Source organism: Mustela erminea, chromosome 9 (assembly GCF_009829155.1).
Source record: "Mustela erminea isolate mMusErm1 chromosome 9, mMusErm1.Pri, whole genome shotgun sequence".
Taxonomy (NCBI): Eukaryota; Metazoa; Chordata; class Mammalia; order Carnivora; family Mustelidae; genus Mustela; species Mustela erminea.
In genome coordinates this window covers 31,015,157-31,038,696 of record NC_045622.1, presented here as the reverse complement: position 1 = coordinate 31,038,696, position 23,540 = coordinate 31,015,157, and the positions used below count along the sequence as shown (strand labels likewise).

The following is a 23,540-nucleotide window of genomic DNA, read 5'->3' as shown; positions in this document are numbered from 1 at the left end:
TTGGGGGTTACATTAGTATTCATTAAGTGATGTTATGTCACTTTGGTAAACTGCAAAGATTTATCAGTTGAAGGGAAAGGGTACTCCAAAAGGTATTAGGAAATTAGAGAAGTCAGTAAATGTTTTCTATACTATTTTTGAAGCTATTTTGGTTTTCTTATTAATAACCACTAACTTGCATAAGGCAATATGTCTTATTTGTAAGATAATGTGCAATATTTTTAAAAATTTGGAAAAAAATTTGGTCTACTAGTTATTCTGAGCTATTAAAAATATTATATATATTTATTTATATATAACAGGTAAGGCATAAATATATGATATATGCCTAAAATGATATAAATTACTTTATATAGAAAAAACAGTGTTTATTTTTATTGAAATTTTTCAGTGGTACAAACAGTTTTGCTTGTTTTTTTTTTTTTAAATATATCTATCTGTATTTATATATACAGATATATAGATTGATCTTTAAAAAAATAAATGGATTTCCAGTGACTCATCTCAGAAAAGAACTCTTGTCCATCTTCTAATGCAATATTTTCAGTTCATATAACAGTGTGAATTGTTTTCTAGTTATTGTAATTGGTTGTATTATTTTAAGACTGTACCTAGTATTTCTTGAAATATCTCTCTTAGAATTGGATCTAAGACACTCAAAAACTTTCAACCTGTGATTTGTCATTATCTCCCATTGAGTAAAGAAAGAAAATAATATTTCTTATTTTCTCTACCCTTCCTCTCTCCCTTAACTTTCTTCCCCATCTTCATCCCTCCCATTCTTTCTTTCTTTTTTTTTTTTTTATTAAGAAGAGAATAAGAAGCTCTGACTAAAATGAACATTTTGCAGGAAATATAACAGTGGTAAAGGTGAGGAAATTGAAAATCAGTAAGGTTACATGATTTTCTACCTGCCCCCAATAGTAAGGAGTGGCATTAGACTACAGACTCCTGTGGATTCCTATTTTGATTCACAATACCTTACTAAAGGACAAGTCCCAAAAAAGGTTAGTAAAAAACTATAAAATCCCTAATAATGTTACCATAATGATATGGCTCTCCTTAATAACTTCCTTAGAGATGTGTATTTCCAGTTTGGGAAATAGTCAATACTTGAGCTGTTTTTTCCCCTAATATCAAACCCTCAATCCATTTCAGGGATTTTAAACTCTCATTCTCTATATTTTTTTGCATTAAAAACCCTTTGGAAAATCTAATGAAGGTTATGATTTTTTTTTTTTTTACTCACAAAAATGTGTAAAAGCTCATTTAGACAAAATTTTGCATACCATTTCAAAGATTCATTTTTGTAAATATAATCAAGGAGACAAAAGGAGCTACCTAGAAGGAACATACATAATTACTTTTTATTTTTACATGTAAGATTTTTTTCCTCTAAAGTAGATTCATTAGATGCAAAAGTTAAAAATCTTCATCTAAATGGTAGGAAATAGTATGGACAAGATTAAGTTTACTTTGGCAATCAATTTTAGTACTTTCTCAATCCTGTAAACTGTTAGTGAATATATAAGTACATAAAACACCTTAAAATTATAATTATGCTTCATAAAGGAAAACAAAACTTCACAATTTTCTCTGAAATTTACACAATATATGTTATAAATGTAAGGCTTTAAGAAGACATTGTAAAAACGTAAGACCTCATAATCCTGACCAAAAGATAAACAGACATACCACAAAATTTAATTTTTAAAGATAAAAATGGCATTCACTTTTTATGAAAGAGCAGAGGCTTCACCATCCCTGCCAAGATCTTGGGTAACTGTGCAGCAATAACTTCAGACATCATTTCTGGAAATTCAACACTCAGTGCCCGGGACTGGATAAATGTATTCAAGCAGTACAGATGAAGCTGTTTGACAAGCTGTTGATTTCACAAATGGATAAGAAACAAGAAAAAAAAATAATACATTCATATAATAAGATAAGACAGCTTATTTTTTTCTCACCAAAATAACTCCCTTCACTCTCTAGAATAATATGTAAAACACTACATACAATGAAACATTCTGATAGTACAGATTTAAAGAAATGAAAGTCACTCATAATCCCACAGGATCATCAATATGAACATTTTGATGACTTTAAGTTCTTTTTTCTTTTAATAAATGTATACAAACATACCCAGGAATATATATAATATGCATAAGGCATATATAATTTCAAAAATGCAATTATTTAATAAGCCCTATTTGTTAATAGACAGAATTTTTCACATAACAAAATATTGACTCTTCCCCCGTCAACACAAAGAACCCAACATAATTCATTTTAATCTAGTTTTAATCTTTGTCAAATAATTAACATAAATAATTTTAAAAGCCTAATAGGACCCAGCAGCAATAACAAAATCCAACAGTTTTCTAATAGAATTCTTCCCTTCCTTATTCTAGTTCTCCAGATGCAATGATTTTCAACTTCTTTAGCCCATATCTTTAAATATTTATCTCTGTATTTCTAATAAACTTTGTTTTTCAAATTTGACATTATTGATTTAGTTTCTATTACAAAAATTGAATTTTTGGCTCTCTTATACTAGACACCTCTTCCAACTATGCACACTTTCTCTTCTCATTCTCTATATAGCTATATCTCAATTTTTGACTAAATCAATACCCAGCAATTATATTTCAAAGATTTTTATTGTTTCCTGCTGGATTATATTTCCTTTCACATATATGACTTAATTTTTACTTGCTAGAGCTAATCACTTGTTTTTCTTTCCTTTTTTTTTAAAGATTTATTTATTTATTTGACAGAGAGAGAGAGAGAGAGAGATCACAAGTAGGCATAGAGGCAGGCAGAAGAGAGGGGGGAAGCAGACTCCCTCCTGAGCAGAGAGCCTGATGCAGGACTCCATCCCCGAGATCATTACCTGAGCCGAAGGCAGAGGCTTAACCCACTGAGTCACCCAGGCGCCCTCCCCTTGTTTTTCTGTTTTGCTTTCTTTCCTTTATCACAAAGCTATAGTCAAATTCTCTGACACAATTGTAAAAACACACCTCAATATGTTCATCCATACTGGTAATCCCTCAGTTCCATCATTTTTTCCTGGTCCTGGTATTCTGAAACCCTGTGTATTACTGCTCCAACTTAAACTAATGATTGTCCAGCACAGTTAATATGCTAGAACATCCCTCTGCATCTCTCCTGGGTTGGATCTTCTACTTCATTGGCTTAGTCCAGTGTTTTATGGTTAAAACATCCTGTAGATGTCCTTGAGAATGGTTGTACTTGAGGTAAGCACTCTGACACCTTGCACATTGGAAAATACTTTTTAAGTTGCCATCATACTCATTTGATGGCTTGGCTGGGTATAAAATTCTTTGAAGACGGGGCACCTGGGTGGCTCAGTGGGTTAAAGCCTCTGCCTTCATCTCAGGTCATGATCCCAGGGTCCTGGGATCGAGCCCCATATCATGCTCTCTGCTCAGTGGGGAACCTGTTTCCCCCTCTTTCTGCCGGCCTCTCTGCCTATTTATGATGTCTGTCAAATAAATAAATAAAATCTAAAAATAAAATAAAATTCTTTGAAGATTTTCCTTTCCTCCCAAATTCTGAAGCCATTGTTCCATTGTTTTCTGGGTTCCAGTATTGTTGTTAAGAAGTCCAACATCATTTTGAATCCTGATCATTTTTATGTGACTTGTTTCTTTTCTCACTGCTATATTTTAGGATAGTCTCTTTATTTCCGGTATTCTAAAATTCTACAATAATGTGCCTTTGTTCAATTGTGCTGTGCTTGTATACCAGGCCATTATCATCAGAAAATTAAAATATTTCTGGTGCAGCAACTTTTATTTTATTTTTTTATATAATTTCCTCTCTTTGATTTTCTATATTGTTTTAGAGATTCCTTTTAATTGGGAAATGAACCTCCTTGAATTAATCTCCTAAATTTATTTTCTCTTCTGATTTTTCATTTATCATTTTTGTTATTTCTTCTGAGTTTATCTGAGATTTATATTTCAGCTCTATTAAATTTTAAATTTCTGTTTTTCTATATTTAGTTATCCAAAAATGTGTTCTTTCTAAATATTCCTTTACAAATGTTTTCTATTTTTGTTTCACAGATGCAATATCATTCTTATTTCTCTGAATATCTTAATTTTCTTGAATCTTTTTTCTGTTCTCTGTTCTGGGGCTTCTTCCTTCATTCCTTTTTTTTCTGTGTATTTGATTTCTTCCTTTCATTATAAAGGCTTTACCTATATGGCTAACAATCCTTGGATATCTGTTCATATTCAGAAATAAGGTCTCAAATTTGACCTAGTGAGTAAACTGTCAAATTGTCAATTAGCACTGTTATTAACTTATAATGCCATCCAAAATTATATGAGAGTCTTATTGTCCACACCCATATCTTTGCTTTTCCTGATTATATAAAATCTTCTGTAACTTAAGGCAAAAATATTTTAGAACATACTCAGGAAAATGTTATCACAATTCCTATAAACCATTAAATTAATCTATATTTATACAAATACTAGTAAAAGGATATTTGGATGATCTACATTGAAAATGAAAAAAGTACAATGCAAGTTCTGAGGAGTGTGATGCAAATACTGTTTTAAAACAAAAGTAGAAATATGAGTTTGAAAAAACCATACAAAGTAAAATGTAGATTTGATATTTAAAAGATTATCCTAGAAAACAAAATACTTACATCATGCAAGTTATCAAGAAGTTTTGTAAGTTGGTAGAAACGCTGTGAGCTAGAGACAACGCCCTTTTGCCTCAACCCAATAGCCTTGATGAGCTCTCTAATGTAGCTTGATCTCATCTCTTCAAACTGATTTTGACTTCTTAGTCCTTCCAAAGGAACTGTAAGAATATAACTACAAGTGGCAGTCATGTTTAAAAAAGATGACAGTAGCAGTTTACAATAAAACAATTTCTGAGCTGTGTAAAAGTTTCTTTTGAATGGAACTCTAGACTTCTTAAATAGGGAAAAGTGTTATTGATAACTTTAGGACACACAAACTTATAGTTCTCTTGAAGCATATAAGAATAACTAGATAAACTAAAGAATATTTTAGCTTACCTATTTTAAAGCTGTATCAATGGATTACTCATTTAACTTAGCATTTGTTCAAAAGAGCATCTATCATTCTATATTCCTGTCTCAGGAATGGATTTAGTTTGAAATTATATGTATGCTGGATCTTTTTAAAATGGGTATTAAGGAGGGCATGGATTGTATGGAGCACTGGGTGTTATATGCAAATCATGGAACCCGCCCTTCAATGGACAAATGGATAAGGAAGATGTGGTCCATATACACTATGGAGTATTATGCCTCCATCAGAAAGGATGAATACCCAACTTTTGTAGCAACATGGACGGGACTGGAAGAGATTATGCTGAGTGAAATAAGTCAAGCAGAGAGAGTCAATTATCATATGGTTTCACTTATTTATGGAGCATAACAAATACCATGGAGGACATGGGGAGTTATAGAGCAGAAGGGAGTTGGGGGAAATTGGAAGGGGAGGTGAACCATGAGAGACTATGGACTCTGAAAAACAATCTGAGGGGTTTGAATTGGGGGGGGGAGGTTGGGGGAACCAGGTGGTGGGTATTAGAGAGGGCATGGATTGCATGGAGAACTGGGTGTGGTACAAAAATAATGAATACTGTTGTGCTGAAAATAAATAAAAAATAAATTTAAAAAAATGCCTAGGGGCACCTGGGTGGCTCAGTAGGTTAAAGCTTCTGTCTTCAGCTCAGGTCATGATCTCAGAGTCCTGGGATCGAGCCCCACATTGGACTCTCTGCTCCGCAGGGAGCCTGCTTCCTCCTGTCTCTCTCTCTGCCTGCCTCTCTGCCTACCTGTGATCTCTGTCTGTTAAATAAATAAATAAAATCTTAAAAAAAAAATGCCTGGATCTCTCTGTCAAGTTTGTCTTCATATAAATCTGAAATATTTGTCATTCAGATTATTCATGGATAATTTATCTTTTGCTGTAATTTTAACATTGCTTCATTAAATTCCTTAATTCCTTCCTGCTCATTTGAGAGATAGCTATTGATATTTCAATACTTCTCATATCCAGCCACTTCATTATACTCTATTTTTATTAATTTCTTTTAATTTCCATTTTCAAATCAAATAGTTTTGGTTGATAATCTTTTGGGTTTTTTTTTTTTTTTGTATTCAATACTGTACTTGAAATATCCTCATTTCTCCCTTCCCAATAGGTGTAGCTCTTGTTTCTGCTTCATGATTCAGTGCACGGGTTTAGGATTTCCAGAACAATATTAAATAATAACAATGGCAAATACTCCTTTTTTGTTGCTTATTTTAATGGGAATGCATCTTATTCCCATTTGATGTTAACTGATAATTCAGATATTTACCACTGTAATCTTTAATTCTGATAGCCAAAGTGTAGGCACAACTTCTTATTTTTACTGCTACTTCTCTTATTTCCACTACATTGTCAATTTTACCTACAATTTTATCCTTAGTATTTTAGGTCCTTCTGTTGTCACTTGTTTAAGATGTTCTGCTTGATTTCTTCAGCAAATTATCACCAGAACTCCCAATTTTCTTGTTTCCTTTTGCTTTGGTTGCATTTATCTTACAAGCAAACCTTCAAACTTAAATGAAACAGCTCCCTTTTCCTGCAGCTATATCTAGATAGTTGAAAGAAAAAAATCACTTAATCTCTTAGATTTATATAACTCTACATTTATGATCTTGACCCTTAGTAATATTTCTAAAAGAGGTGCACTTAATTTAAGCAAAGTCAACTGCATATACCTAGCAAAGGGAAAGAAAAAAATCTTTTTTTTAAAAAAAACTCGTATTTATTCCTTATTCCCCAATCAGAACTTGGTTTCCACTCCCCTTGGAAAAAATAAGTATACAGATAATGAATCAAGGAAACCAAAAAGTAAATTCTTTGGTTCTGAGTTTTCAATGGCTCATATAGTAAATATAAAAAAAACTTTCAAGGGCAATTATGGCAATATGTGATTTTTACTCATTTTAAACTTTACTGTTGTATATACGTTGTATGAATATGCTTTATGTATGTATGGTCTCTTCTCTCTAATTACTTCAGATAGCAGCTATTTTAAACCTCTGTTATTCTTTTTCACACTTCCCAACCAATTCTCACATCTCTCCCACTCTTAAACATGAATATAAAATTATTTTGGGGGAGAGGGAAGAAACAGGCAAACCAAGGAACAGACTCAACTATAGAGAACAAACTAATGGTTACCAGGGATGGGGGGATGCTTATGGGAAGATGGGTAAAATAGGTGATGGGGGTTAAGGAGTCTACTTGCGATGAGCACTTGGTGCTATATGGAAGTGTTGAGTCACTATACTGTTCACCTGAGACTAATGTTATGCTCTAGGTTAGCTGGAATTAAAAAAAAAAAAAAATCAAACCCTTAAAAAATAAAATTATTCTTCCTTCTGGTTACTGAAGTACCATTTCCCATTAGGCTTTCAAGAACTAGGTATTTAGGGGGCTCCTGGGTGGCTCAGTGGGTTAAAGCCTTTGCCTTCGGCTCAGGTCCTAATACCAGGTTCCTGGGATGGAGCCTCATGTTGGGCTCCCTGCTTGGCAGGGAGCCTGCCTCCCCCCGCCCCACCCCCGCTGCCTGCCTCTCTGCCCACTTGTGATCTCTGTCTGTCAAATAAATTTAAAAAAATCAAAAAAAAAAAAAAAAGAACTAGGTATTTAGAACCAGTACTTGAACTGATTATCCTCTTTAAGAGAAAATCAGGCCTAATCCCAGACTGCCTCACAACTTTTTAGTATCAACCACTAACGAGAAGTTTGGGGGATATTATAATCTAATCATTGGGCTCACACCCTATGCTCCTGGAACATTTTGAAGTTTTTCCTCCTCTCCTACTCTCTTTCCTATATTTCAGATCAATAATGAACTAACTCTCCTAATATTTCTATTTGCTTTAAGCTCCTTACCTTAATTCATTTTTTCCTTGATTATTACAACCAGTATTTTCACTCAGAATTTTCACTCAGATTTTTGTTGATTCCACAAGTGAGTTTTAGGATTTCTTGCAAATATCTTAGTAGCAAATTGGGAGATGGTGAGCATGGGCAGTTAGACAGATGCTATTTTACATAAAAATACATTTTTTTAAAAAACACAAGGATCTTTATTTTTTTGATTTAGCTAACTTTAAAATAACATATATTCATTGGAAAAATTTTAGAAAATATAAAAAGTACATAAAGTATTACAAATCACCAGGTTCTACAATCTTATATCTTGGGACATTCTCTAACATTATATTGAGAACATTTACTTATATCTTTCCAAATTCTTTAAAAATAAATGTTTTAATTCTCACATTTAATTTCACTTAACAAAATTGTAGGAGTACAATTTATTTAATTGTCTTATCATTTGGTATTTGAAATATTTTTCTAGTCTAGCATTAGTTATTTTTAATTTTTTCTGTTTTGTACTCACTTATTTATAGGGGCCTATGTTCTATTTCAAATATTTTTCTAAGTTTATTGTTTAATGTTTAATATTGTCAGTTTTGCAACATAATTAGGGCAAAAAGTAGTGCCCAGGCAACCCAAATTTTCTCATGCTTCAGAGGCAAACACTTTCAACTTTTTCATCTATTTATTTTAATTTTTTCTTCCACAGAATTAAATAGCAACATTGTGGTGTTGATTCTTGATTTTTTTAAATTTTTCACTTTTGATTTTCCAGTGTGGAAATTGAGGCTGTAGCTCTATTACCATCTTTCAGATCTACCATCACCTCCATACCATTAGCTCACACACACAAACAACTTCCTATTTTTCATCTTCCTAATAAAATTTTGGAAATATTAGCTAGATCAATATTCAGTATATATTATTTAGTTATGTAAAATGTTACCACAGTAGAGTCACTTTTTGTTTTACTGAGAGTAAATAATCATCTAAATGGGTGTATGAAGTGGTATCTCACTGTGGTTTTGATTTGTATTTCCCCAATGATTAGTGATGTTGAGGATCTTTTCACGTTCTTACTGGCTTCTTGTATGCGTTCTTTGAAGAAATGTTTATTCAGGCTCTTGTCCATTTAAAAATGTTTTAATTGTCACCGTAATTCTTTATATATTCTAGATATTAATACTTTTTTCCTTATCAGATACATGATTTTCAATTCTTTTCTCCCATACAGTGGGTTGACTTTTTATTCTGTTTTCATGACCTTTAATGCCCTAAAGTTTTAAATTTGATGAAATCCATTTATCTTTTTTACTTTTATTGCCTGCATTTTTTGTGTCAAATCCAAGAAATCATTGCCAAATTCAACATCATGAAGTCTTCCCTCTATTTTAATAGTTTTGTAGTTTAAACTCTTAAATTTAAGCCTTTGATCTATTTTAAGTTAGTAAGAGTCCAACTCCATTCCTTTTTTTTAATTTTTTAATTATTATTATATTTTTATTTATTTTCAGCGATAAGAGTATTCATTGTTTTTGCACCACACCCAGTGCTCCATGCAATCCGTGCCCTCTCCAATACCCACCACCTGGTTCCCCCAACCTCCCACCCCTCACCCTTCAAAACCCTCAGATTGTTTTTCAGAGTCCATAGTCTGTCATGGTTTACCTCCCCTTCCAATTTCCCTCAACTCCCTTCTCCTCTCTAACTCCCCTTGTCCTCTATGCTATTTGTTATGCTCCACAAATAAGTGAAACCATATGATAATTGAATCTCTCTGCTTAACTTATTTCACTCAGCATGATCTCTTCCAGTACCGTCCATGTTGCTACAAAAGTTGGGTATACATCCTTTCTGATGGAGGCATAATACTCCATAGTGTATATGGACCACACCTTCCTTATCCATTCATCCGTTGAAGGGAATCTTGGTTCTTTCCGCAGTTTGGCGACTGTGGCCATTGCTGCTGTACCCCATTGGGGTACAGATGGCCCTTCTTTTCACTACATCTGTATCTTTGGGGTAAATAACCAGTAGTGCAATTGCATGGTCAAAGGGAAGCTCTATTTTTAATTTCTTTTTTTTTAATGTTTTTGCATTTATTGATTTTTTTTTTAAATTTTCAGCATAACAGTATTCATTATTTTTTCACACACCCAGTGCTCCAGGCAATCCGTGCCCTCTATATTACCCACCACCTGGTACCCCAACCTCCCACCCCCCTGCCACTTCAAACCCCTCAGATTGTTTTTCAGAGTCCATAGTCTCTCATGGTTCACCTCCCCTTCCAATTTCCCCCAACTCCCTTCTCCTCTCTAACTCCCCTTGTCCTCCATGCTATTTGTTATGCCCCACAAATAAGTGAAACCATATGATAAATGACTCTCTGCTTGACTTATTGCACTCAGCATAATCTCTTCCAGTCCCGTCCATGTTGCTACAAAAGTTGGGTATTCATCCTTTCTGATGGAGGCATAATACTCCACAGTGTATATGGACCACACCTTCCTTATACATTCATCCGTTGAAGGGCATCTTGGTTCTTTCCACAGTTTGGTGACCGTGGCCATTGCTGCTGTACCCCATTGGGGTACAGATGGCCCTTCTTTTCACTACATTTGTATCTTTGGGGTAAATACCCAGGAGTACAATGGCAGGTTCATAGGGAAGCTCTATTTTTAATTTCTTAAGGAATCTCCACACTGTTCTCCAAAGAGGCTGCACCAACTTGCATTCCCACCAACAGTGCAAGAGGGTTCCCCTTTCTCCACATCCTCTCCAACACATGTTGTTTCCTGTCTTGCTAATTTTGGCCATTCTAACTGGTATAAAGTGGTATCTCAGTGTGGTTTTAATTTGAATTTCCCTGATGGCTAGTGATGATGAACATTTTTTCATGTGTCTGATAGCCATTTGTATGTCTTCATTGGAGAAGTGTCTGTTCATATCTTGTGCCCATTTTTTGATATGATTGTCTGTTTTGTGTGTGTTGAGTTTGAGGAGTTCTTTATAGATCCTGGATATCAACCTTTTGTCTGTACTGTCATTTGCAAATATCTTCTCCTATTCTGTGGGTTGCCTCTTTATTTTCTTGACTGTTTCCTTTGCTGTGCAGAAGCTATTGATTTTGATGAAGTCCCAGAAGTTCATCTTCGCTTTTGTTTCCTTTGCCTTTGGAGACATATCTTGAAAGAAGTTGCTGTGGCTGATGTCAAAGAAGTTACTGCCTACATTCTCCTCTAGGATTCTGATGGATTCCTGTCTCACGTTGAAGTCTTTTATCCATTTTGAGTTTATCTTTGTGTATGGTGTAAGAGAATGGTCGAGTTTCATTCTTCTACATATAGCTGTCCAGTTTTCCCAGCACCATTTATTGAAGAGATTTTCTTTTTTTCACTGTATATTTTGTCATGTTTTGTCAAAGATTATTTGACCATAGAGTTGAGGGTCCATATGTGGGCTCTCTCTTCCACTGTTCTATGTGTCTGTTTTTATGCCAATACCATGCTATCTTGGTGATCACAGCTTTGTAGTAAAGCTTGAAATCAGGTAGTGTGATGCCCCCAGTTTTATTTTTGTTTTTCAACATTTCCTTAGCAATTCGGGGTCTCTTCTGATTCTACACAAATTTCTGGATTATTTGCTCCAGCTCTTTGAAAAATACTGGTGGAATTTTGATTGGAATGGCATTAAAAGTATAGATTGCTCTAGGCAGTATAGACATTTTCACAATGTTTATTCTTCTGATCCTAGTGCATGGGATGGTTTTCCATCTTTTTGTATCTTTTTCAATTTCTTTCATGAGTGTTCTGTAGTTCCTCGAGTACAGATCCTTCACCTCTTTGGTCAGGTTTATTCCTAGGTATCCTATGGTTCTTGGTGCTATAGTAAATGGAATCAATTCTCTAATTTCCCTTTCTCTACCTATTTGCTAGGATCTTGTTGAGAATCTTAGCATCCATATGCATCAGTGATATTGGTCTGAAATTCTCCTTTTTGGTAGGGTCTTTGCCTGGTTTGGGGATCAGGGTAATGCTGGCTTCAGAAAGAGTTTGGAAGTTTTCCTTCTGCTTCAATTTTTTGAAACAGCTTCAGGAGAATAGGTGTTATTTCTTGAAAGTTTGGTAGAATTCCCCAGGGAATCTATCAGGTCTTGGGCTCTTGTTTTTTGGGAGGTTTTTGATCACTGCTTCAATCTCGTTACTAGATATCAGTCTATTCAGGCTGTCAATTTTTTCCTGGTTCAATTTTGGGAGTTTATAGTTTTCCAGTAATGCATCCATTTCATCTAGGTTGCTTAGCTTATTGGCATATAACTGTTGATAATAACTTCTGATGATTAACTTCATTCTTTTACATGAAATTTTCCAAACACCTTTAAGACTATTTCCTTGATGATTTCTTCTCCTATGTATTTTCCTGTTATCTCTTTCTAGTGCTCCAACTGTTTGCATGTTGGGCTTCCTCACTTCTGATTTTCTGTATTTTTGCTCTACTTTTGAGAGGTGTCCTAACTTTGTCTACCAGTGCCTGTACTGACATTTAAATTCTGCTTTCATTATATATATATATATATATATATATATTTTCATAGTCTGCTTTTCAATTTTCAATTTCCAAAAGTTCTTTGCTTTTAATTCTTTTTTCATTGTTCCAAAATTCATTGTGCACCACACCCAATGCTCCATGCAATATGTGCCCTCAATACCCACCACCAGGCTCTCTTAACCCCCTCACCCCCCTCGCCTCCAAAACTCTCAGTTTGTTTCTCAGAGTTCACAGTCTCTCATGGTTTGTCTCCCCCTCCAATTTCCCCCAACTCACTTCTCCTTGTTTTTAATGTGTTATTTCTTTCTCACAGTATCCAGTACTTGTTTCTTTGGTGCAATATGCTCTATTATCTTTCTAAAGAGGGATAGCTTTTTAATATTTTTGAGGTTTTCATCTCCCTACACCTTCTGTGTCTTCCTAGTTGCATTTTTTTTTTCTTTTTGATTTGTCTTTGATGTTAAAGGACTCTCTCAGGTGCCTTAGTTATTTATATTCAGGAGTGGAAAACTACAAGGCCGCATCACAGTTCTGTTTCAATAGGTAGTGCTTATTGATTGTGAGCTTTACTACAGGGCAACCTGGCTGAGATGTTTCAAAGAGAAACATCTGCTATGAACATATTAGTTCTTTTTATTTCTGGCGAAAGAATTTCTGCAGAGAACAATCTTGCATTCTCCTGTCTAGAGGATGTAAACCTGGATAACAATGTTCTTAGAGTGAAGGGAGTATTCTGGAAGATGGTGTCTCAACATTTGATGTATAATTAATCTATTGTCATTATAGGACCGCTAGCCCTTAACAGTGCCTGCCTACAGTTCAACAATCCAGCCACCCTCTGTTATATTTTCTTCAGAAACTAAATGTAAGTTCTCTGCCTGAGTTGGAGAGGGACAGTTTCATGGTTGGACGATTTCTGGTTATGGACTTTAAAAAGAATTTTGTGTTTTTAACTCTACCTTCACTGCCATCTCAAAAAATCATTGCTGTTGCCAACTGAGAAACATGCCAGAGATTTGGTGTTGCAAATCAAAGTATTTATTGTTTGTTTGTTTCTTTCCTCTGCCTTAAAATCCAAACTTCTCAGATATGCTAACCTAGCTCTGCTTGCTGGCTTGCAGAATTTTATTGTTCTTGATTTCTCTCATTCTCTTATTTCTTAAAAAATCCCTTTAGTAATATTTTACTGTAGTTTTAGAGGGAACAATGGTGTGTTAAACTTGGTATATTTTCATGAAGATCTTTATTTTAATTTTTAATAGCAAATTAGAGGTTTAAATACTTATTTATCAAATCATTGAACTTTTCCTTTGTCAACTTTCCAAATGCATTTATTTCTAAACTCTTATTTGAAATCTCAAAATCAATTAGATTCCTTTTAGTGTGTTTTAACATTTTAAGTTTGTACACTTAAATGAATTATCTGATATGTAAGATATAATTTGAGCTAAATATCCAAACTAAGTTTTCCCCAAATGTAAAACTTATTTTTCCTAACAATATTAATTTGCTCCATACTCATTGATTCATGATGCTTCCACTACACCATATTAAGTTCTAATATATACTAGTCTGACTTGATTCACACTAGTGTATTTTTTCTTCTTTCATGCTGCATTAATTAGGTAAAATTCTAATTTCCGTCTTCACCTCAAAATTTTTGTAATACTTATCTACTTATTTTTTAAGATTAAAGATGAATTTCTTAAAGCTTTACCAAGTCTCTCCTCAAATATCTCATTAGGATTTTTATTAGAATGTAGAAATCATAAGTACTATTCACCAAATATTGCTGTTTTTCCCTTTTCTTGAAGCTGCAAGTGACCAAGAATCTTGTTTTCTATGGTATGTGACTGAAAGTTATACATATGTAATTTCCTTCCCTTACTATTTCTTTCCTTGCCAATGGCCTAGTGATTAGAGAAGAATATCAAGATATACTGTCCATGTGCCTGGAAACCTGAGTGAGAGCAATGAGCAAAGCCTTCTTGTTGATCTGCATTGAACATATAGTGGGAAAGATACATACTTAATTTTTTTGTTGTTGTTGTTAAGCTACTGAGGTTTGGGGGGAGGGGTTGGCCCTTAAGCATAATGTAGCCTATCTATAAATATAGAGTTATGTTAATAATAACAACCAATTTGGGAAATCTAAGATTATCTCTAACCCAACTGCTATAGGATTCATTACTACCAAGAAAAAGACAGGAGTTAACTGCTGTAATATTGAATTTATTCTAATTGACTCTCTTGGCTAGTTCCATATCAGTACTTTAGCCCAATTTATGCTCTTTTTTCAAATTAGGCCTGAAGGTCTCTGCTCCAAATAGTGTTCCCAAAGTATGGGGATAGGGCTATGGATACTTAGATCCTGTATTGGTCCCTGTCTTTACATAGATTTCATGAAGAAAACTTCCTTTTTAAGGATTTAGCTTTTTTGTCTTTTTTTCCCTGATGTGTATTCCCAACCTTCAACTATTTGAGATTTGTGCTACTGGAAAGAAGTTCCTGAAAAGATACTACTGAGAAAAACCCTTGGCTCACCTTAGCTCCCTTAGGTTCTCTTTCAAATCACTGAGTGAAAGGATCAATTCAGATATTCAAAGACTGAGCCTACCTATGCATGGAAAGGCACAGAAAAAGGTGAAAAGCAAAAGCAGTTTTTAAAAATTTTCCCATCCAGACACTTGGGGATCCACTGAGGCAGAGATGTTTGTGTTCTTTGTATATGAGAAAGAGTGAAATGTATATTTGCCCATCCTTCTGGTGACCAGTGCTATGTTTCATGATATTTCTTCTGCATATAGAACTACAGTAAATTTCCCAGCCATCCTACTGTTAAATATAGGTCATGAAATGTGGGTAGAAGTGACATGATACTTCTAGGCCCCACTTCCAGGTCTTCTCTCACTTGCTGCTTGTCTTTCTTGTTAGATCCACTGGAGGACTTCAAGCTGCTATGAAAGGGTGGAGCCCCTATATGTAAGGAACATGAGTTTTCTTGCTATCTCACTGCATTGTGAATATGAGTGACACATAAACTGCTGTTGTGTTATACTACTGATCTTTGTAGGTTATGTGTTATAACTGCCTATTTTGACATAAAATAGAATAGTTCCAAACAAAATTGTGTATTTTATATAGTAAGTCTTTTGTGGAATGGGGGTGGAAGCAAGATAGTTTGTGTTTATGCAGTATTAATTAGTTCATAATACCTAATTAGGTGAATATGAAAAAGTCATTTAAGCACATTTTATCTGAAAAAAATTGCCTAATTGGTGAGCTATTTTACAATTATGTAAAACCTGAGAAATATGAAGTAATTTTATTAATGTCTATGACAGTATATTAGGTATTTCTCCTTTGTAACCACAATCTAAGAATCATACCTCATGTATAACCATATGATCATATTGTCATTTACAACTTTCCCAATGAATTAAAAATTAAGAAAGTAAACATCTTGTAAAAATTGCTGTACTCACTCACTTGTATTAAGAAGTAGCAATACTTTCATACACAGGAACTCTTCTTGGCTAACTTGAAGTTTGACAAACTCCTGTGGGATTTGCCACATGGTGAGGCATAATGAATAAAATGATGATTCCTTCATCCTCTGTCTTGTATCACACACAACACAAAAGAAAAAGGAACAGGAAAAAAGAAACACATATACAGTGTCTTAGCCAGTCTGTATAGTTTATCAGAGAAAATGAGATTTGGTAATTTGAATATTACATAAAATGTCTTTTTGTAAACAAACAATATTTTGAATTTTAAACAAAATAAACTATTTACAATAGTGAATTTTTGAGGTTAAAAATTTTAAAGTTAGGAAATCATATTTAATACATATTGACAAAGATTAATGTTGTTTCTCACTTTTATTATTACATTTAAAAACTTAAGAAATTGATATGTGGAGTTGAGGAACACTCAGGAAATCATATATTTACTGATTTTTTTTCTGTTAAAAAATAAAGTTTTGTGTGTAATCCAATCAGAGAATGGATTCAGTTCACAGAAACTGAAGAATGTAGAATAGTTCTGTGTATTCAGTTCAGTGTAGAAGAGTTATAGCATGAACTATTCTAGGGGAAATGTATGGTAACAAAGAGAACATTACAAAAAATTAAATAACTGACAAGGCCAAACATTCTGAAGGTTGCAGAAATTTTTTTAAAAAGGTATTTTCTCTACCATGAGCTGTTCTGCAATAGCCACATTAGTCACATGCTGCTAACACAAATGGTGAATAGAAAACTAGATTTTGACTCAGAAGAGCTAAAATTAATCCTGTCACTCAGATTCTTTGGTAGGATATGCAATTCTTCTGAGCCTGTTTCCTGAACTGTAAAATGAAGGGCACTGATCCCTTACCTATTTCAAGGGATTATAGGGCAAAATGGAATAAAATATATGAAAATTATCTGTTAACTATAAAACAAAAGTAACAATATGTCATATAATTCTGAGTCAGCATTCATCATTAGAATGGTATAAATATTTCCATGAAAAGATTCTTGTCAGTTTAAGGTTATACATAGAAAATTAATTATGGTAATTTAAATGTAGCTAAGAAAATTGGAATATTTATCTTTCAGTTTTTAAAATAACTTACCAGTCTGATTTTTTTCCTCCAGGAGGAGAGAGAATATCTTTACTTTTTGAAGGTAAGTCAATAATTTCAAGCAAAAATACTTCTAATTTATATCATTATCTTCATTAGTACCAAGGTATAAAATTTTAATTTAGTAAACTGAAAATTTCATTTTATCTTTAAGTATATTTCTTGATACACTTTTGAAGTTTAAAAAAATGGATTTGAGATGACTACTATATATTGAAACAAAAGGGGGAAATCTCCAAATATCAAATTACTGTTATAATAATATAATTTTTAAATTTTGTTTTGTCAAGTTATATCCTGAGAGAATTCTGATAAACATTTTAGGAAAATTCTATTATTTGGGACACTAAATGTGTAATCATCTACTGAAATGTAATTTTCAAGATTATCCTACATATACACTTATGTGATAATACAAACAAAATTCAAGTTACTACTTACTCATTTAGTATTAAATCGGGTGCAAAATATAGCATCTGTCCACTGACATGTTTATAAGATCTCCATCCTAGTCCAAACACCATTAAGCTCATCCAAGAGTATTGGATGAGAGTTATCTGGTCATCAATATGTAAATTTCTAAATCCTACAAAACAAATTAAAAATAATAAAATGATCCCCCAAATCACTTTTGTTGAAAAGTTGAAAATAGATAGAAATTTGAAAACAGAGTAAGTTGGGTAATATATTGTTTTCAATTTCAATTTATTTTATACTATAAAGGAGTAAATATTAATACATAATAGAGCCTGAGAAATTAAAAAGGAACAACTCTGAACTCATTAAAATTGGTCACTGTGATTTAGTATTTCTGATAATTCACTAGTTGACAGTCATCCATCAGTCACACACACAACATTCATTTACTGAGAATCCCTTGTGTGCTAAATCACTGTGTTAAACTGGTTAAGAGGGTGAAATAATTTCCTTGCCCTTAAAAGGAACTCACAAGTCAACAGGAAAGACAACCACATAAGTATAGTGATACGGAAAGATAACAGGGAATACACCAGGAATTGGGAGGCAGGTCAGGAAAAACTCCCAAGGACTAAACCATCCCCTTACTCCCATCCCATCTAAAACCCTCAGTTTATTTTCCAGAGTCCACAGTCTCTCATGGTTTATCTCCCCCTCTGATTCCCCCCCCCCTTCATTTTTCCCTTCCTTCTCCTAATGTCCTCCATGCTATTCCTTATACTCCACATATAAATGAAACCTTATTATAATTGACTTTCTTTGCTTGTCTTGTTTCATTTAGCATAATCTCCTCCTGTCCATGTTGATACAAAAGTTAGATTCCTCTTTTCTGGTGGTTGAGTAATATTCCATTGTATATATGGACCACATCTTTATCCATTTGTCTGCTAAAGGGCATCTCGGTGCTTTCCACATTTTAGCTATTGTGGACATTGCTGCTATGAACATTGAGGTGCATGTGGCCCTTCTTTTCACTACATATGTATCTTTGGGGTAAACACCCAGTAGTGCAATTGCTGGGTCATAGAGTAGCTCTATTTTTAACTTTTTGAGGAATCGCCACACTGTTTTCCAAAGTGGCTGTGCCAACTTGCATTCCTACCAACAGTGTAAGAGGGTCCCCCTTTCTCTACATCCTCTCCAACATTTGTTATTTCCTGTCCTGTTAATTTTGGTCATTCTAACTGGTGTAAGGTGGTATCTCAATGTGGTTTTGATTTGAATTTCCCTGATGGCTAATGATGACGAACATTTTCTCATGTGTGTTAGCCATTTGTATGTCTTCTTTGGAGAAGTGTATGTTCATGTCTTCTGCCCATTTTTTTCACTTGATTATTTGTTTTTTAGGTGTTGAGTTTGAGACGTTCTTTATAGATCTTGGATATCAGCCTTTTATCTTTAGTGTCATTTGCAAATATCTTCTCCCATTCTGTGGGTTCCCTCTTTGTTTTGTTTACTGTTTCCTTTGCTGTGCAGAAGATTTTTATCTTAAGTTCCAAAAGTTCTTTTTTTGCTTTTGTTTTCCTTGCCTTTAGAAACTTTCCTTGAAGGAAGTTGCTGTGGCTGATGTAAAAAATGTACTGCCTATGCTCTCCTCTAGGATTCTGATGGATTCCTGTCTTACATTGAGGTCTTTCATTCATTTAGAGTTTATCTTTGTGTATGGTGTAAGAGAAAGATCTAGTTTCACTCTTCTGTATATAGCTGTCCAATTTTCCCAGCATCATTTATTGAAGACAATTTTTTCCTGCTTTGTCAAATATTAGTTTACCATAGAATTGAGGGTCCATATCTGGGTTCTCCATTCTGTGATAGGTCCTACTTAATCTCTGAGAGGTTTCTGTTTATTTTTAAACTCTGAGCAGATAACCACATAAAGACATTTTTATAAAATAGATTATTAGAATGAACTCCTTTCCTGAAGAAAATAAAAACATGAATTGACCTTAATTAATTTTTTTAAAAGATTTTATTTATTTGACAGACAGAGATCACAAGTAGGCAGAGAGGCAGACAGAGAGGCAGAGAAGCAGGCAGGGAAGCAGGCTCCCTGCTGAGCAGAGAGCCCGATGTGGGGCTCGATCCCAGGACTCTGGGATCATGACCTGAGCCGAAAGCAGAGGCTTTAACCCACTGAGACACCCAGGTGCCCCTACCTTAATTAATTTTAATGTCAGACTGTCTGGCAGCAGTAAAAGAAAAAAAAAAAGGTTTGAATTGTTCTATCTTCCTATTCTATTCCATTGGGGGGACCTGATAACTATAGAAATATCTATTTATAATCTAGAACTCCAAAATGAATAACTGTGAACCTTTTATTTAATGTCTTGGATCCTCAACCTCTACACCTGTAAAATGATGATCTCTCCCTTTTATTTAGCACTGTCACTTTAAGAAATAGATAATATGACATAAGCTATGAATCACTTAAAAAGAAAAAAAAAAAAAACTGCCTAGGTGATCATCTCCAACCAGAGAGTATAATCAGAGTGTTGAGGAATCTTAAATCTTTGGGATGTAAAAATAATCTGATTTTGTTTTATAAAACCACTGCTTTCAATTGTGCTTTTTTTTTTTTTAGATTTTATTTATTTATTTGATAGACAGAGATCACATGTAGTCAGGCAGAGAGACAGAGGAGGAAGCAGGTTCCCCACTGAGCAGAGAGCCCGATGCAGGGCTTGATTCCAGGACCCTGAGATCATGACCTGAGCCGGAGGCAGAGGCCTTAACCCACTGAGCCACCAGGCGCCCCTCAATTGTGCTTTATTTTTATTTAACATCTTTAATTATGTCTTAGGTAGATCCATAGTTTAATGATCACTTTTGTTTTTTGAAACTTACTCCAGTCTCATTTTATTTTATTGACAGTCACTACTTTTTATTTCTTTTCATCCAATCTGCTTTCCAGGACTTCTTTTATTATTTAGTTAGTTAGTTAGTTAGCTATTTTTATTATGTTCAATTAACCAACATACAGTACCTCATTAGTTTTTGATGTAGTGTTCAATGATACATTAGTTGCATAAACACCCATCTGGTTGAGTTTAGAGAAAGAGAGAGAGGGAGAAAGAGAGGGTGTGTGTGTGTGTGTGTGTGTGTGAATCCTTCACAACCTCTTTTCAGCCCTTCTTAGTGTTAGTGGCAGAGGAATAATGGTAGGGAAAGGGTAAATGCACTGACTCAAATGGTCAAAATCTTCTCTCCACCTCTTTTCAATTCTCATTTTGCCTTTTTTTGTGGATCACAGCCTAGCACTAATGTACTTAAAGGAGTGAGAAGCAAAAAGATAAATCCGGATATGGGGGCTCTAGTCAGTTATGTCTATTAAGGAGTAATGACATAACCTTATTTGTGTTTTGGAGGAATTCTTGGTAGCCAGGTAGAGGACGGATTCAAGGGAGTTAAGTCTGGAGTTACAGAAAAAGTTGGGAGCTAATACCAAATACTTAACGCACTGAACCACCCAGGCGCCCCGCTAATACCAAATACTAAGTGAGGGATGATAAAAGTCAGAATTAAGTCAACAGGTAGGCATACAGAGGAGGGAGTACATTAGAAAAATATTTAAAGGGTAAAATCAAAGAGATTGCATGTGGGTAGGAGGAAGAAGGAGCCTAATAGATGTTTCAATATTTTTGCAGGAATGGTTGGTGATAACAGCATAACTGAGACAAAACAGAGGAGAAGAAATAGGCTAGGAAAAAAATTGTAAATTTTGATATGTTGTAGGGACTTTCAGAATGTCTAGACAGCAGCTGGACAAATGAATTAAAAATATGGAGAGATATATGAATTAAAGTATAAACTTGGAAATTATTTGTATTTGAATATAGCTAAAACAATGATTATAGATGAAATCTTTAATTAAAGGGACAAAAATTAAGTGTTTTGGTGGGAACATCAACTATTTTCCACAAAGCTATTTTAATAACATCTGTTTCACCTAAGAATTCATATACATATCTTATTTTCCCAAATATATATTTGATATATACCCTGGTGTATATACTGAAAATACATATATATTTCCAAAAACAAATATGTATAAAATGACAGAACCATAGAAATTTAGGTTCAATTAGTCAGCTATATTAAAACATTAATAAATTATCCACTGCCATCTTCAGGAACACATTTTCATTCTTTATTCTTTTCTTAGTCAATTCATAACTTTCTAAAGAAAGCATTTCATGGTGCTTAAATATTTGACCTACTGTATTTTTTTCACTTCAGGCCTTTGTTTCATGTTAATCTCTAATTTGAAAATTTTTACTTCATCATATAACTGTTACTTCACTTGTCCTTTTTTAAAAACAGATTCCACTTACATTTATATATTTACTTCTATTTTATGCTACCCTTTATTGGGGGGCTTGCTTATTACTCTTTTTGCATTCTGGGATTACTAGAAATAAAAATGAATATTTTTAGTAGATTATAATATAAAAGGCAAATCTTTGCCAAAATAACTTAAAACTTCTGAAATTACCCATATTTATAGCAGAAAGCATATTTTCTATTTAACAGAATGAAAAGTAACTCAGAAAATAGCTTTTTAAAATAGCCACCTTTTAGAGGGCTTATCTGTGATAGATGTACACTGTTAAATTGACTTGAACATGCTTGGTACAAAAGTGTTATTTTTTTCCCCATTAACTGTAACATCATTCATTACTTTATACTGAAACAAAGACAGGAACACTCAGATCAAATTCCCACTGATGATAACAATCAGGTAAAGTCAGTACATTTGCAATGATGATCAAAATGAAAAACTTCATGAAGAAAGTGATGGATGATCCTTAATTATGTTTAACAAGTAGTAAAGAAAAATACCCTTTCCTTTTAAGTGATTTGACCTGATAATTTCTGACAAAAGCCCTGTTGCAAGCTGTTCAATCCTTAATGCTTAAAAAAAAGTGTATGGTAACATATGGCATATATAACCTAAGTTCTTCTGTGTTACTTCCAGAGTTTTGATCAAATATATAGGTTGTGCTGTTGTAATAATTGTCACGTACTGAAAAGTTTAATTTACAACCAAATGTCAGCACCTTCTGACACAAAGTATGAGTGAAGTTTGAGGAGCACAAAAAAGCTACAGCACAATCACTGACATACAATCACCAACATATATATGATTTTTTTTTAATGAATAAGGACTTGATGGCTAATGATTTAAGATAGCACAGTTACTTTTTTTTTTTTTGATCAATTCTGTAATTTAAATTTCTATAAATACTCCTTAAGCAACTCTACTGGATGAAGCATTCTGGTTGCAATTAGGCATAAAGACTAGAAAGATGTTTCTGCCTTTAACACTTGCAGTCTGGTAAAACAGAAAATGAGAATATAATTTTAACTCACAGTGATAGTGTGGTTGACAAAGGCAAAAGTGATATGGTAGAGCAAGGGGCATTTAATTCAGTCTGAGAAGGCCAGGGAACTAGTCCTCAGGGCAAGTGACAGGTAATTAGAACTCTGAAGGCTCCTTAGGGACCAGCCAGGGGGAAAATGTGGAAGAAAGGAAGGATATTCAAGTAGGGAAACAATATGGGCAAAAGAAGGCAGATACTGAGCAAAGAGTAGTGGGAGAATTGAAACTTAAGAGTTGCTTGAAGAGGAAGAATGAGCAATAACATTGTAAATTCAGGAGTCAAATCATAAAAGAATCTTGGATGTTAAGGTTAAGAAGTTTGGACTTTGTTATGAAAAGGAAAGGAAATAATATACTTGGCTATAATTGTTTTTAGAAAGATGATATTGGTGGCAGAGGAGGATTGTTTGTGGTACGGTGAAAGTGGTAATAAGGTTAGTTAAAAAGCTAAAACTGGAATCTAGGCAAAGGGACAAGTACCTCAACTTAGGGCAATAGCAGTGGAAGTAGCATATACAATGAATCATATATTTAATAAGTAGAG

At 33.9% G+C, this 23,540-nt stretch overlaps 1 protein-coding gene across 1 annotated transcript in view; it reads right to left on the bottom strand.

Moving 5' to 3' along the window:
• Positions 1–1,332: 1,332 nt before the first annotated feature.
• Positions 1,333–23,540, bottom strand: part of PGR (progesterone receptor) — a 97,365-nt gene continuing 75,157 nt past the window's right edge. Inside the window, exons 5-8 of the mRNA XM_032359605.1 lie at positions 17,581–17,725; positions 15,999–16,129; positions 4,688–4,845; positions 1,333–1,885 (exon numbers count right to left, since the gene is read on the bottom strand). Of these exons, the coding sequence (XP_032215496.1) occupies positions 1,730–1,885; positions 4,688–4,845; positions 15,999–16,129; positions 17,581–17,725 (590 nt within the window). The 3' untranslated portion in view covers positions 1,333–1,729. The remainder of the gene's footprint in view (positions 1,886–4,687; positions 4,846–15,998; positions 16,130–17,580; positions 17,726–23,540) is intronic.